Genomic DNA, 16452 nt, shown 5'->3' on the forward strand with positions numbered 1-16452 from the left:
TAGCAGAGAATTATTGTAGCCGGAATATACACTCACCCGAAAAAAAAGCGGTACACTGAAAATGTGGGAAAAATTCATCAAATTTCAACTGACGATAACTTCGTAAATAATAAAGATAGAAAGTTCTATAAAATATGGAAATGAAGCTAAAAATCTCTACTTTAAGAATCAATTTATTTCAATGTTGCAAAATAAATTTATTGAAAATGGCGGATGACAAAGCGCGAGCATGCAAAATTGAAAAATAATGGTTCAAGTTTGCGACGGTGCACGGTATAAACAAAAAATTGTAGCTTATTGGGATCAAAAGCGTACGAAAGTACAGAGTCTCCTCTTTAAAATGCTTTTTTATGCATCTCGATACGATGATTTTTCGCCGAGAGATTCGCATTTGAAGAAAAAGGCAGATTCTTACTTCAAATGCGAATCTCTCAGCGAAAAATCATCGTATCGAGATGCATAAAAAAGCATTTTAAAGAGGAGACTCTGTACTTTCGTACGCTTTTGATCCCAATAAGCTACAATTTTTTGTTTATACCGTGCACCGTCGCAAACTCGAACCATTATTTTTCAATCAATTGTTTTGCATCCGAAGGAGATGTCTGCAGATCTTTTGCGATTTCTCCGCCCTGACTTTTTGTTTATGCTCGACCGCACATTGCGAGAAGAGTGCTTGATTTCTCTTGATCTTTTTCTTTCGAGACGCGTTACTTATTCGTACGACTTCGTCAAAGTAAACAATAATTAATCTTTTCGCATTGAAATTATTGGTCAATTATGGCGACGATAAGTCCTGAAAAAGCTGCTCAAGTTGTAGCGTTAATTGAAGATGGGAGAAGTCGAAGGTACGTTGCTGAGGCACTTGATTTATCAGTGTCAACCGTGCAACGTGCTTATGCTAGGTACTTGGAGACTAATTCTGTCCAAAGAAGACCTGGTTCGGGACGTCCTCGTTGTACGAATGAAAACGATGACCGATTTATTGTTTTAAATTCATTAAGAGACAGACATCGAACGGCTGTTCAAATTCGAAACAATTTAAGAGATGTCCGCGAATGTAATGTATCCGTTGACACTATTCGAAACAGATTAGCGGAACACGGTCTTTTTCCGCGCAGGCCAGCAAATGTACCTTCGCTTATGCGTCGCCATCGCGTAACTCGACTCAATTTTGCTGTCGAGCATGCAGGCTGGACATATGCAGAATGGAGTACCGTTCTTTTTAGCGACGAATCTCGTTTTTGTCTGTATTCTTCAGACGGACGAGAACGAGTATACCGTCGCGTTGGAGAACGATTTGCAGACTGTACTGTAAGTGAGAGGCCTAGAAGTAAGAATCTGCCTTTTTCTTCAAATGCGAATCTCTCGGCGAAAAATCATCGTATCGAGATGCATAAAAAAGCATTTTAAAGAGGAGACTCTGTACTTTCGTACGCTTTTGATCCCAATAAGCTACAATTTTTTGTTTATACCGTGCACCGTCGCAAACTCGAACCATTATTTTTCAATTTTGCATGCTCGCGCTTTGTCATCCGCCATTTTCAATAAATTTATTTTGCAACATTGAAATAAATTGATTCTTAAAGTAGAGATTTGTAGCTTCATTTCCATATTTTATAGAACTTTCTATCTTTATTATTTACGAAGTTATCGTCAGTTGAAATTTGATGAATTTTTCCCACATTTTCAGTGTACCGCTTTTTTTTCGGGTGAGTGTATTTTCGAGACATTTATTCTTCAGCTATATATTGGTATAAATTGACTAATTATTATCTCTCTACGCTTTTTATTGCATCTGTTCGTAATTGAATCATAATAGCGCGGCTCTTGAATGAACATCGTTCTTAATTAAAAATACGCCTCTGTTTAGTAGCGTAATAAGGCGGCTTTCCGGAGCAATGCGTCCATGTATTTAATGGAATTATACTTTAGAGCGACCGATAAAAACTGCAAAAGGTCGCAAAAAAAAGAAAAGAAGAGACAAAACTTTGGCAATAGAGAGTCTTCCGGTGTCAGTTAATGGTGTACTGTTAATAGCCTTAATTTAGCCTTATTATTTCCTAGAGGAAACTTTCACAATACTTTGCCAAAGTTGCACGACGGCTCGCTTCCGCTCGCGCTAATCCATCCCGTCTCTCGTGCGTACTATTTTAAAAACACTCGCTGTGTTTGGAATAATTCAAGCATTTTTCTACTTTTATACGAAAAACAAAAATAGAAAAAATTTAGCCAATAAATTTAATCATTACTTAATTATTATAACAAAATTTAATTTATTTAAGCACATTATCTGGCGGTCATAATTCTTTTGATAAATTAATCCAGTTGTAAGATATTTCAAAAATTTACCATATTTTATCCCCTCTTTTGTGCACGCTAATTAGTTTAATTTATCAATCACGATTTATTAAGCGTGGTTCACAGACTTTATAAAGTGTTTTATGACCGATATAAAGCATCCAGACAAAATTAATAGCTTTTACTATCTTTTAGCAAGAACAAATTGCAGGTGAACAAGAAGGTAAGTGCGTAGAAAGTGCAAATCGAGCAAACTTACCTCCCAAACGTAATTCGGCCGTCGCCTGCACCATCTCATAGTCGTTCTTGGCGAAGCATTGATACATTCCTTTGTCATCCCTCACGATAGAAGATATGCGCAATGTCGAGCCATCGTTACCCGTAATTTTGCTTCTACCCGAAGATCCTTCCCGCATAGGAAGACCGTCCTTTGCCCACGAGATCACCGGATGTGGCTTACCGGTGATGGAGCATTGAAACTCCGCATCCTTTCCTAGGTCCACAGTCACCTGAAATCCACAAGAAATACACACACACATACAGACAGTAATATTGTATTATAGTATCGCATGACGGAATGTAATATAATATTTGCCAATATTCTGTGGTGCAACAGAGATACGATATTCGAGATGTAATATAATATTCGCAAATGTTCTTTGTGCTATGTGTAATACTATATATAATGCATGTATATAATATATACATTCCATTTATGTGTAACGTATGTACATTACAATATGTATAATATTATAAATAAAATTTAAATTATGTTATATTAATTTTCCTATGTAATATCGCGATTTGTAAATTAGCTTTCAGTTTGCAAATATTAATTTTCAGTTTGCCAACAATTGATGTAACAAGTATTCTAAAGCGAAAAGAAATAAGTTTTGATCATCAATTGATTATGTATATAATTGGATGACAAGATGTGAATGTAATTTCTCAATGCGGATTCGCGAGTCTTTAGTTACAACGAAATATAATGTGCACGTGCCGATGAGCATAGTACGAGTACGTAGTCGTCGTACACTGATTTAGAAATTGGATGAACACGCTCGTACAATTAACCCAAGTAGCCTGATGGAATTTCCAATTCCGCATTCGAGAAACTAATTTAATCATTCGCCCTTTGATCGTCGCGTTCCTCTTTCTAAAAATGTATCAGTGTAATTAAGATGCAAATTAATGAAAAATCTAACTAATTTAACAGCTAACTTAAGCAAAGCACACAAATCTCGTTTTCAATTTAGAACTAGTATAGCAATAAAATTGAATGTATTATTATTCGAAACTTTTCATTAAATTTTATTATATTCTTTTCATATAGTTATAATTATTATTATGAGATAAAATATGAAACCTAAAAAATAATGAAAAGCAAGTTCACTATTGAACTCTCTTCGGTACAAATTCCAATAATTACTAAAGTCAGAAATAAAACTGTATCAAATATTTGATAAATGTAAAAATTTTTTTCAACGATGAACCGAAACGTTTACGAATTTATTATACACTGTTAAATAAAACACAATTGATTGATAAGCACGAACAACATTGCAAGGCTTCTTACCCATTTTATATTTCATTGCTTTTAACTCACAGTTTTTGATTATATTATTGTTAAAAAATAACTTTTTATGTGTTGCGCCCGTACTATTTTGCCGCTGATGCTGTGTGTGTTACAGCTAACGGACCGATCGATAATATCGATCGGTCATTAGAGAGTTGAAGCCAAATGGCATTTATTAATAATCTTTCTTATATTCGTTGTCAAGACAACGAATATTGATTAGCAGTTTAAAGGGTCTCTATGACAGTTATAAACAAACTGTTATATGTCAGATCTTTGATAGCTGTTTGCTCGGGCGGACGTTTATGACAGCTCCGATTTTAGTATTGTATTCCCGGTTACTAATTATTGAGTTCTGTGTTATTTATTAAAGTGTTCTCTTTTATAAAAAGTGTTCATTTATTTGTGCGAACTGCGCGACGCGTTTCGGAAACGTAACATTTTTAACATTTAAAAAAAATATAATATGCTTTGAAAGATCCCGAGTCGAAATTTAGCGTCTCTTTTAATGCTCATACAGCCTATATGAACCTATTTTTACGGAATTAGAACCTAGAACTCCTCTTTTAAAATTTAATCTCCTATAATTTGATGTTGAAATACTACTTTAAACCTATAGAGCCTCACAAAATAGATTGTATTACTGCGAGAACTCCTCCATTAAACCTCGAACTTTTATCTAGTATATATATATATATATATATATACTAGATAAATTCGACCTATAAAAGTTATTATAATGTTTAATCATAAAGAAAAATATTTAATTCGTTGCATTTCCAACTTTCATTAATATTGATACCTTTCCGTTTCCTTCTTCAAAATAGTGATATGATATCTAAAAAAGATTCAGCGCAAAAAAATTTTTTTAAATTAATTTTTTTATTAAATGTTAACTATTTTAGATGTACTCGTTAAAATTCAAATAAGAATGAAAAACTATACGAGCAATATGCATAATGTGGTTGTATTTTGATTATTGCTTTATTAAGTGATACAATATTATAAAACGTTTCAGTCTTAATTTGGACCTTTTTCTGTATAAATATTTCTGTCTGAACTTGTTTTAACGCATGTTAACTATACTTAATAATATACTCTTAACTATATGTATTACATATACTTAATAAATAATATTTAATTCAATAAATATTATGTAATGTTTTTAGTATCTTATTTTATATTTAATATCTTAATTTAATATTTTTAATATAATCACAAAGGTATATGGATTTTCAGCACTAGTTTTATGATATTATCAAGAAATTCTAATGATTGCAAAAATCTTCACAATAATAAAAAAAATTACTAACTATATAATTTTAATTGATGATAATTTTTAATAACATAGAATTTTTAAAAATATTAGAAATTAATACTCAATAGTTGAATTTTGATATTATATTTTGATATTATCAAGAAATTTCTAATAATTACAAATTTTCAAAAGATAATAAAATTCAACTAAATGGTATTGATTGATGATATTTTTAAATTGTATGCTATTAAAAATTATCGTTAATCAAAATTATAGTCAGTATTTTTCTTTATTGTGGACATTTGCAATCATTAGAATTTCTTGATAATATCATAAAAGTAGTGCTGGCAAAAAGGAATCTATATATTTTCAGGGTCTAAAGCGGGTCAACGGAAGGTTTTAACTAAACCCTACTTTGAAGCTTTAGCAGGAAAAAAGGAAATTTCGGACATATTGTAGCGCCAAAGTAGGTGCTATTATATACATACGATACAATGCATAACATCTACTTTGACTCTCTTATGCCTACCTCAAAATAAAAGATTAAGGTTCAATATAGGTGCTAAATTTCGACTCGGGATATTCAGTTCTCTTCGTTCCCTTTGTATATATTTACTATTATATCAAACTATGTATTAAAATCTCATAGGTAATCACATTAGTCGCAACAGCAATAATCTATCTTAAGTCTATCTTAATCATTATATCCTTAATGGACGTCTTCAGGGCACGTAGATGAGACTGTGCGCATTTAGACAAGAGCGTGCGCCTGAAATTTGCGGAATAATATAGGACGATCCATTAAATCAGCCTTCCGCGGAATTTCCATATCCATCTTGCACTTAGCGCTGATCGAACGCAGAAGAGATCCTTTGATCTGAATCGATCTTGCGCATTATTAAGGATGCTCGTTTATCTCGAGGGAGGCAGGTAAACCAAGGAGAAGAGGCATGGACAGTGCATTTCGATTATGCGGTAGGCACGCTCGAGTGCGCGCAATACGTATGCATGCAGCTGGGTTATAGTTGCATTGTGTACTCGTTGTAGCATCGCAGCTGCGAATTCCGCAACCACTATCGTTCCTCGGCCAAGAATTCGCGAGCGAAGAACATCTTCAATCATTCAGCCGACTTCTCGAATTTCGATAAGCATAAAGTATCTTTGCAATAAATAAACTGGAAAACTGAGAGAATCGATTGTTTATCGAAACATCTGTATACATTTCTTCTTAATTATTCACACATTCGTCTTCAATGTTTATTGATGATGTTAGAATAAAACGAATTAAATACAAGCGTGCGTATGCACATTAATCTGGACGATTTCTGCCTATGAAAAGGTACAGCAATCACGCGATAGAGAAATTACTTTTGTTCGTTAAATCGACCGCAGCCGTTAAATATCATTAAGAGGATCACGCCTCGCTGGCGAAACGTCTTTGTTCTGATATACTAAGGGAAAACTTTCTTTCGAATGCTTGCTGCGACTTTTAAATATCCTTTGATACGGCCTTCATCCTCAATAGAACGCGCGCGCGAAGGGTTCCCGGAAAAAAGAAAAAAAAAAAAAAACTACGATCGTGAGGCTTTCTTTAAAGATGCTTGAAGAGGGATTCATAAAACGCAAGCTAAGACGATGGTTCCCATCTTTCTTTTCCTCTTGCGCCAGGATTTCTTTGTGGCCACCATCTTTACGGTCCGTGCGTAACTATATTTACGACACGCGGAAACATCTTGTTTCAGTGTAACAATAAATGCATACACACACGACGTACACGCATTTTTCTTTGAGATACGCGTCGCGCAGTCGTTATGCGCTTTTTAAAAAAAAACTTGGAACAAATAAAAAGGATTATTAAATGAAGACGGAGCTGCATTCAATTTATTTTCTAACAAGTTTCTTGTATAACACAAAGAAAATTTATATAATGACTTATGTTAAAGTATAGGATCAAATAAAAATTTATAGTCAGAGTTTTATTTTTTATTTAAATGAATGTTCCTATTAATTCTTCTACAAAACAACTAAAAAAAATAATTTCTCATTAAAATGTGCTTGCTATATACTATAATTTAAATATAAAAAAAAAATTGCAAAAATTTTTCAATATATTTTCGTTTAATATTTCATAATTTAAATGTCGAAATTTGTTCGGCCACTTGAATGTGCAAGTTTCGAAATCACATGTTCAATTAATCGGTCCCGAGCGAAATGTCGAACGGCAGAAATAACTTGACAGTGTCCTGGGATTTGTTGGAAAGCCTACGATTATTAACTCGGCCAGAGCTCCGCCGGAAGCTGCGCCGTGCACGACAAAAAGCTGCGATTTCCGCCAATAAAGCACGAAGGGAGTTTGACGCGCTAATGGAACGAAATTGCGGGGGCGAAAGGCAGCTGACATATACGGAGTGTCCTAGATTCATTGCCGCCTTTTATCTGCGAGTTCCTTGACAAATCTGGCATCAAATTTTTTTGAACGGGATCTATGGTTAATATTATGTAACAAATCTTAAATTCTTAAATATTAAATTTTACAAATGTCGGAAATTGAAAGGAATTATTATTTATTATTTAATGTAACCTAATTTTAAAAAATTCTTAATTTTATATAATTATACAGATAATTCTACAATTTAATAATTATTTAGGTTATTCATATATATAATTATTTCAATGTTCTGACATGTAGCGTCAGCCAATGAAATATTGATGAAAAAGGGATTCAAAATTGATCAAAACCTGTAAATGATACCCATTCAAACAGGACACCCCGTATACACAAGAGAATCCGTCTGGTATAAGCGTTCCTTCGTTGATGACCGCAAAAGTTATACGGAAGGCTTCCGGCGAATGAATGGTATTTCACCGTTTCCACCGCTCCCTTCGACTCCCCCTTCCGATCTTTCTGTCGCTCTCCTACGATGGCATCCAGCAGCCCTCGTCACCACGGACCATTTACCAATACCCATTCGCTCTTCTTTTATATATATATGCCCGAGCTGTCCGCTCCAGATGGAAGAATACCAACCACTTTCTCGCGTTTTCCGTCGGACAGCGACACTTTACTGACATTTTCTACCCCTTCTCTCTCTCTCTCTCTCTCTCTCTCTCTCTCTCTCTCTCTCTCTCTCTCATCTCTTCTCTTCCGTTTTGCAACGAGGCGACAATCGAACCTGGAACGTAGTCGACTTTTCAGGGTAGGTACGCCGGTTCGAGCGATTCGTCTCGGAAAAGCGAGACAGCGGCTGTGATCCATCAGCTGGTAATTGACAGTGAAATAGTTTGTGCGCGTGAGAAACATTTATTGCACACTGGTTTCCGTGCGCGCGCGCGCGCGCTTTGATATCTCGGTCTGTGTGTTATCGGTCGCAACCACTTCGCTCGTCGATAATCCGCCCGTGAAACGCGAGTGACGTGCCCATAGAAGTCGAAACGTAGCATTGAAGTAAATTATTTCATTGAAGAATAGTAATTTTTTCATGATATAATGTGCGCCCCGGATCACATCGAGATCAGATAAAAATATACAAAATGATACTATTGATTTCAATTAAAGCTTCCTAAATGTAAAATCAGAAAATACGAAACTAAACGTAATAAGAGACTTATCTTAATAAAAAATATGCATATAACGTTTAGTAATAAAAGCTCTAAAAATGTATAATAAAACTGAACGGAAATAAAGAATTCCCACTTTTCCTAACACATAAACGAGTGTAAAAAAATTTTGCAAGTAATTTCGCGAATAGAATTTCTCGCAGACAGCGACGGTCGTTTCCGAAAGTTGGTGACGATTATATGAAACTCTCAAGGCAAGAGAGTGGGCAATCGCAGAACGACGATAACGAAGTTAGACAATTTCTGGGCGAAAGATAATTTGACCTGACGGAATAAGTCCGGGACAACTTCAAGATTCATCGCGCTCATGGATGATCCTCACCCCGCAGCTTTGCAGGGCATCACGGCCGAACAACCGCGCTTCCGGATTCTTGTCTGCACCGTTGTTTACCGTATTCGCGCGATCCTTGATTATCTACGTCACTGAGAATTAGTTACTTGCCGTTGGAGTCGGTTCGAATTTATTCAGAGATGCCTCGTACGTCTCGACTCGTGTTCATCGAGCTAAGAGAAGAGAGAGGAGCGAGAGGAAGAGATAGAGAGAGAGGAAGAGAGGGTTATAGAAACTCTTGACGGCTTAACATAATCACGAGGCAACGAACCGTCATTCTGCGCGGTGGAGCACAATGACGGAGGTAGCTTACACATCTGCAAGCGGCAGAATCGAGTATTCTCGTAGCAATGATACGAGCAAAGGAATCGCAAGTGAAATAACATGGAAACTTTTAACGATAGGGCATAGATCATGCGCCAGAATTCCAGGATCTTAATTTTATTGAAGAATTTTTTCATCAATTTCTAATAAATTTTCCTTTAATAAAGAAATATTGAAACATTAATTATTTCTGGTGAGTAAGAAGTTAATAATGTACTTAATAATTTGCTTTATTTTAAGTAGATATAATTTTTCCAGAATATATAAATTTGAGACCTAAAAACCGATTGTTTTTAATTATCGAGATATTTATGTAATGGTAAATCAGAAAATTCCAGTGTATAATGTAGCTTAATTTTAAAAATAATTTTTAAGCTAAGGAAAGAATACGAGTATACATTCTTTTAAAAACGACTGGTGGATCGGATTTTCAAGTCTGTTAAAATAAAAGCAGTATTGTAAGCGGCAAGATAAGTGCTAGCAGTGCCGTTCAGTGGAACTTGTTACATTTTCCAGAATAAATACCGATTTACTCCGTAAATGCCATCGTCAATGCCGCGGAAAAGCGTGAAAATTTCGAAGTAAAAATAAATTTCGCGTAATCTTACCGAATGGCGAGTAAGTAAAATGCAAATCCTGACCGTGCCTGGGAAACTGGAGACGACTGTTGCCCGATCGAGGCTGGATCGAAGGCTGAGGAAAAAGCGGACAATAGAAACGCTCGAGTCATTTGCAACGGCGTATTGAAAAAGTACTGCTACTTCGGATAGATTGGGCAAACGGGAGTCGAGCCGAACGAAAAAGATTATCGATATCGTCAGGAAACCTCGTCCAGAGATTCTTACGATTTAATCCTTTCAAAGGAAAGTCACTTGTAGAGTTACGAGCGATGACAGCCGAACGAAGATTGTCGCTTATTTACTTCCCGACAAAGATTTTGAATAAAAGAGAGAAGCGGATCTTCTAAAGAAACCGATAAAATTACTTCGTCGAGTTTAAGACTCCAACGAGATAAAACGGATTTTATTTATGAGGCTCGAAAGAAAGTGTATAGCGATAATTTCTTTTGCTTTTATCTGCTTCACAGTCTAACATAATTCATTTCCGAGCATGCGATAAAAGTTTATTTTAGATAAAAGTCAAAATGATAAATAGTCACTGCAAACACAGATTGTACAAAAACATTGATTTAAATAACATAAAATAATTTTTTTCCCAGATGTGGCCCAAACGCAATGTTGTAATACAGTGCAAACAAAAGGAAAAGAAAGGAAAATAGAAAATCACATTTGTTTGTGAAACTCAGCAAAGAGGAAATCCATGTAAACCGACGAAGACGCAAGATGGATGGAGGAACTGTGTTATAACGTTGATGTTCGACCCAATTATCCAGGGATTGTCCAAAGTCCACTATCTCATTCCAAGCAACAGAATGAACTTAGATTTAACTTTACTCAAATCGAAATAGCTAGTGATATTCTATGGCGATTATACTGAACAAAGATGCGCACTGTAACAATCGAAACTGAGATTCGAACATTATTTAGGAAAGCAAAGCTCAAGTAATATTCCGCTCTCGCGATTACTGCATAGCATTTCACACTTTTGAATATGGGAACTAATTGAATTGCATGTTGATATAAACTATAATTTAATATGTGTCAATTTAAATTATAATTTATGCTTTACTGTATAATTATGCATTTAAAGAGAAACGAAGTAAAATCTATTTATAGATTTAGAAATCTCTGTGATTGCTATAAAGCAGACCGAGCAATATTTTCGCTGTTAAATCAGCCAATCTATATGTTCGATTTGAGCCAGTGAAAGCCCTGCCAAAACTTTTTCTCGCCTCGACTCGCCATAACTCCTCCCGTCAATTTATATTGTGTGTAAAATCTGTTTTAAGCTTATTTGATGTTGTATGATTTCATCAATTTCCAAACATTTCCGACATTTTGAGTTATGATAAAGTCAAACTTAAAATATAAGTTTGACTTTATCATAGCTCAAAATGTCGAAAATGTTTTGAAATAAAAATAAAACATAAGTTTAGCTTTATTGTCTATTATATTTAAAATAAAAAATATTTGAAAAATAGAAAAATATTACCTTAAAAATATATTTTTAGAATTATAAAATTAAATTATTTCCAGCATTTTTAAAAGACAAAAACTAATAAAATCTTATAAATTTTAGATTTTGTCATAATTAAATTATTAATTAACTTTTTAATTAGATTGTCTCTTTAAATTTGGATGTTGAAGGTGGCATGAAGCGCGATTCGATATATTGAAAGAAAAAACAAAACGAAAGAGGAAGAAGAAACACGTGAATAGAAATGTGAACTGGGTCGTCCGTAAACGCCGGAAAACTCGTTTCAGCATCATCGTTTCGATAGAAAAGGAGAAAAAAAAGAGCGGGATACGAACCTGTTGAGGCGCCAGATGGATGGAAAGGCTGCTTATGATGGAGACTTCCAGTTCGACTCGCTCGGAACCGGCGGTATTGTTCGCATGGCAGACATATCTGCCAGCGTCTTCGACTCGAGCGGATTGCAGCACTAGCACGCCGGCACGCGCGTGTATCCTCTCTGAGTTGAAGACCATCGTCGTTCCCGACACGGATTCGCGGAACCAGAGATACGTAGGTGGCGGAATACCTTGCGAAATACACGACAGTACGATTGTCTCGCCGGTGCGAATCGCTGCGGGGTTCACCCGCTCGTTGAAGCGCGGCGGCGACGGATTGCGGTGTTCTGAAACAGAGAAGAAACTTGAATGTAGGAAAATTTAATTTTCATAATGTAACAAGTTTAATCCTTCGAAGTTACTCTAGCTGATTCTTAGTCTGAATCAAGAGACACGGTAGTGTCTCGCGCCAAGTTCACGCGCAGCGCAAGACCGACCGTGTATCTTTACGCGAGCACATGAGCTGATAGGAGTCGAGATTTTCATATCTCAATAATGCGTGGACCGATCGAATTTATAATAGGCTCAATCGATAGAGCACATGCGATTTACATAATAAAAGTATCTTTACTTTTTTTGTACATGCTTTCTAAAAAAATATATTAATTGCCAAAGTTTGCCAAAGTCGAAATATGCCGAAATCTATGTAAGTCTTGGTCGTCGTCGTCGTCTGTTCGTCATCCTTCTCTAATATATAAGTTTTTCCTTTGTCAACTAGAAGCATCAAAATGCGACATGGTTGTCCTTTTCTACATCCCGTGAAATGTCGATTCCCGCATAAGAGCGTCTTTTTTCTTTCCTTTCTTTTTCTAAAAGATGTCTGTTCTTTTCCAACATGGCGGCGCTCAGACCTGTCAGCTCGCAGCTTTGATGATACTAATCACATTGATATAATTAATATCGGTCGTAAAATGTATATGTAACGTGTTGTGGAGACGAATAGAGATAGTGTATATCAAAATAATAGTATTCTTTATAAAAAAAATTTTCTCGTCTTGAAGTGCAGAAGTGTAGCAACACACATGCTGACAACACTCTTAAAGGGAACGTTCACAAGTGTCCCCTCCCGATTTGATTCTCCTTGAAATATGTTGTAAAACATACAATTTGAGAAGACACGTATTTTTTTATAGTGGTCCTAACTCAAATTTAAAGGGTGAAACACCCTTTTGAAAAAAACGAGTTTTTTCTTTGTGTGTAACTATCGCCAAAACCGTAGGAGATATAAAAAAATGTTTCAAGTAGAAGTTGTATGGCTTGTAATGGGCTTTATAACTGTGTAGTTGGATTTTCAAAAAATGTAATTTTTTTTAATTTACTCTTACCCCTTGGTATTATTTTTTCGAATTTCAAAATTTTTGTAATGACAAAAGTTGTAGCATTTTTTACGCTGAATTCAACCATATATGATTTTATTATGTTCCGAAATCGCATCTTTCAAAAATAAGTCATCAGTATCATATTATATGCGTCGCGCTGCATGACGCATTGTTTATACCGCACTTGTGTTGCGCAATAGTCGTTAAATAAATATAAAAATGACATGTTATCACATATTTAAGGAAGAAAAGTTAACTAAAATTGTTGCTAAAGCATCCCTTCCACATTACACTCTTATAGATAATCGCTGCATTTCGTATGCAGCGCGTTGTCATATACAAGTTAGCTATCAGCGCATATTACACTTTGAAGTTTTGCTTGCAGTGACCACAGGAAAATAATTTATGAAACGAAAACAGTGAATGAATCAATCTATTCAACATATATCCACCCTGACTCTACTCTCTTGGCCCGACTTGACTGACAATGAATAAAATTCTGTACATACTCTTTTTCAATAATTTTAATATACTGCGATATATTCTACATACTATTACATTCTATTAAATTATTACGATTTTTTTAAACTATGGTATATAAAATCTTGAAATATAAAATGTATATTATAAGTATAATTATAATATATTGATACAATAAATAAGCTTTTATATATATATAAGCTTATTTATATATATTATAATTATACTTATAATATACATTTTATATACCATAGTTTAAAAAAATCGTAGTAATTTAGTGGAATGTAATAGCATGTAGAATCACAGTATATTAAAATTATTGAAAAAGAGTAAACTGTACAGAATTTTATATTTTATTTCATTCTCAATCAAGTCGGGCCAAGAAGGTAGAGTCAGGGTAGATATATGTTGAATAGATTAATTCATTCACTGTTTTCGTTTCATAAATTATTTTCCCGTGGTCACTGCAAGCAAAACTTCAAAGTGTAATATGCGCTGATAGCTAACTTGCATATAACAACGCGCTGCGCACGAAATGCAGCGATTATCTATAAGAGTGTAATGTGAAAGAGATGCTTTAGCAACAATTTTAGTTAACTTTTCTTTCTCAAATATATAATAACATGTCATTTTTATATTTATTTTGCGACTATGCACAACACAAGTGCGGTATAAACGGTCATGCAGCGCGACGCATATAATGTGATATTGATGACTCATTTTTGAAAGATGTGATTTCGAAACATAATAAAATCATATATGGTTGAATTCAGCGTAAAAAATGCTACAACTTTTGTCATTACAAAAATTTTGAAATTCGAAAAAATAATAACAAGGGGTGGGGTAAATTAAAAAAAATTTCATTTTTTGAAAATTTAACTACACAGTTATAAAGTCCATTACAAGCCATACAACTTCTATTTGAAATATTTTTTTATCTCCTACGGTTTTGGCGATAGTTACACACAAAGAAAAAAACCGTTTTTTTTTCAAAGAAGTGTTTGATCCCTTAAATTTGAGTTAGGGCCGCTATAAAAAAATACGTGTCTCCTCAAATTGTATGTTTTACAACATATTTCAAGGAGAATCAAATCGGGGAGGGGACACTTGTGAACGTTCCCTTGTTAGTATTCTGTAGTTAGTGGACAGAAAGTGTACTTTGTGCACATTGGTGGAATCGGCAGGTATGTAATGTTTATAGAGAAGAAATGTCTAACACTTGGATTGAAGCTGACGATACGCTAATTAAAAAAAGACAATGGCCTAGAGGTGCTAAAGATGTTTTTGTCATTCTTACAGAAATTTGATCAAAAGTAATCTGTTTTTATATATGAAAAAAACGCAATAACTTAAAAATACAGATGGTTTTTTATACCCTTTTTATGATCACTAATAATTTTCTTATAAAACATGTTGTAAAATATAAAAAAAAATTATTAGGTTTGTATAAATTAAGATTTCTATAATCAAAAAGAGGATCGTCGTATTGAAAATATGACGGGAGTGATGGTGGGATATTATTACCATTATTTTTACTAAAAAAAAAGAATCATATTTATTAAAATTATTTTTACTAAAAAAAAGAAATGATATCTCACAAAAAAACCTTTTTTTTAAAAAAGGTAAAAAAAGGGCGCCAAGTACACGCCTTGTTATATTAAAAAAAAGTTTTCCTCATAAAAAAACCTTTCCAGAAAATTGTTTTTTTAAAAAAAGTTTTCCTCATAAAAAACCTTTTCAAAGAACTGTACTTTCAAAAATATATTATATTAAAAAAAAGTTTTTCTCACAAAAAACCTTTCCAAAAAAATTGTACTTTTAAAAAAAGTTGTATATATTAAATAAAAATTTGCTACATATTCTGTCTATAAAAGAGGTGATATCAGAAAATGACGCCAAGTTTAAATAAAGAACCTTTCAAAAAAAGTTGCATGTATATCTAATTATTTATTTAAAAATGATATTTATGTTTATATCTAGTTAATTCTTCTTAAGTATACTTTTTAAAATAATTGCATCTGTATCTAGTTATTTTTTTTATATCTGTATCTAGTTAAATAAAAAAATTTTTCAAATTTAATCAAAATAAAAAAATATTACAAAATTTCGCAAAAAACTTGGCGCTGCTATAAAATAGCCTTCATTGCTCTATAATATTTTAAGATGTATAATAATATTTTAATAGCCTTCATTGCTCTATAATATTTTAAGATGTATAATAATATTTTAAGGCTATTTTATAGCAGCGCCAAGTTTTTTGCGAAATTTTGTAATATTTTTTTATTTTGATTAAATTTGAAAAATTTTTTATTTAACTAGATACAGATATAAAAAAAATAACTAGATACAGATGCAATTATTTTAAAAAGTATACTTAAGAAGAATTAACTAGATATAAACATAAATATCATTTTTAAATAAATAATTAGATATACATGCAACTTTTTTTGAAAGGTTCTTTATTTAAACTTGGCGTCATTTTCTGATATCACCTCTTTTATAGACAGAATATGTAGCAAATTTTTATTTAATATATACAACTTTTTTTAAAAGTACAATTTTTTTGGAAAGGTTTTTTGTGAGAAAAACTTTTTTTTAATATAATATATTTTTGAAAGTACAGTTCTTTGAAAAGGTTTTTTATGAGGAAAACTTTTTTAAAAAAACAATTTTTTGGAAAGGTTTTTTTATGAGGAAAACTTTTTTTTAATATAACAAGGCGTGTACTTGGCGCCCTTTTTTACCCTTTTTTAAAAAAAAGGTTTTTTTGTGAGATA

The 16452-nt window shown here is 33.5% G+C and overlaps 1 protein-coding gene across 1 annotated transcript; it reads right to left on the reverse strand.

Moving 5' to 3' along the window:
* Positions 1-1957: 1957 nt before the first annotated feature.
* LOC137001854 (cell adhesion molecule Dscam1-like) lies at positions 1958-14494 on the reverse strand. Its single transcript, XM_067361038.1, has 2 exons — positions 11838-14494; positions 1958-2807 (listed from the first exon to the last, which is right to left on the reverse strand). The coding sequence occupies exons 1-2, from the start codon at positions 12012-12014 to the stop codon at positions 2490-2492; spliced, it is 495 nt and encodes a 164-aa protein (XP_067217139.1). The 5' UTR covers positions 12015-14494; the 3' UTR covers positions 1958-2489.
* Positions 14495-16452: the final 1958 nt, after the last annotated feature.

The sequence above is a fragment of the Linepithema humile genome, unplaced genomic scaffold (genome assembly GCF_040581485.1).
Source record: "Linepithema humile isolate Giens D197 unplaced genomic scaffold, Lhum_UNIL_v1.0 unplaced_2, whole genome shotgun sequence".
NCBI lineage: Eukaryota > Metazoa > Arthropoda > Insecta > Hymenoptera > Formicidae > Linepithema > Linepithema humile.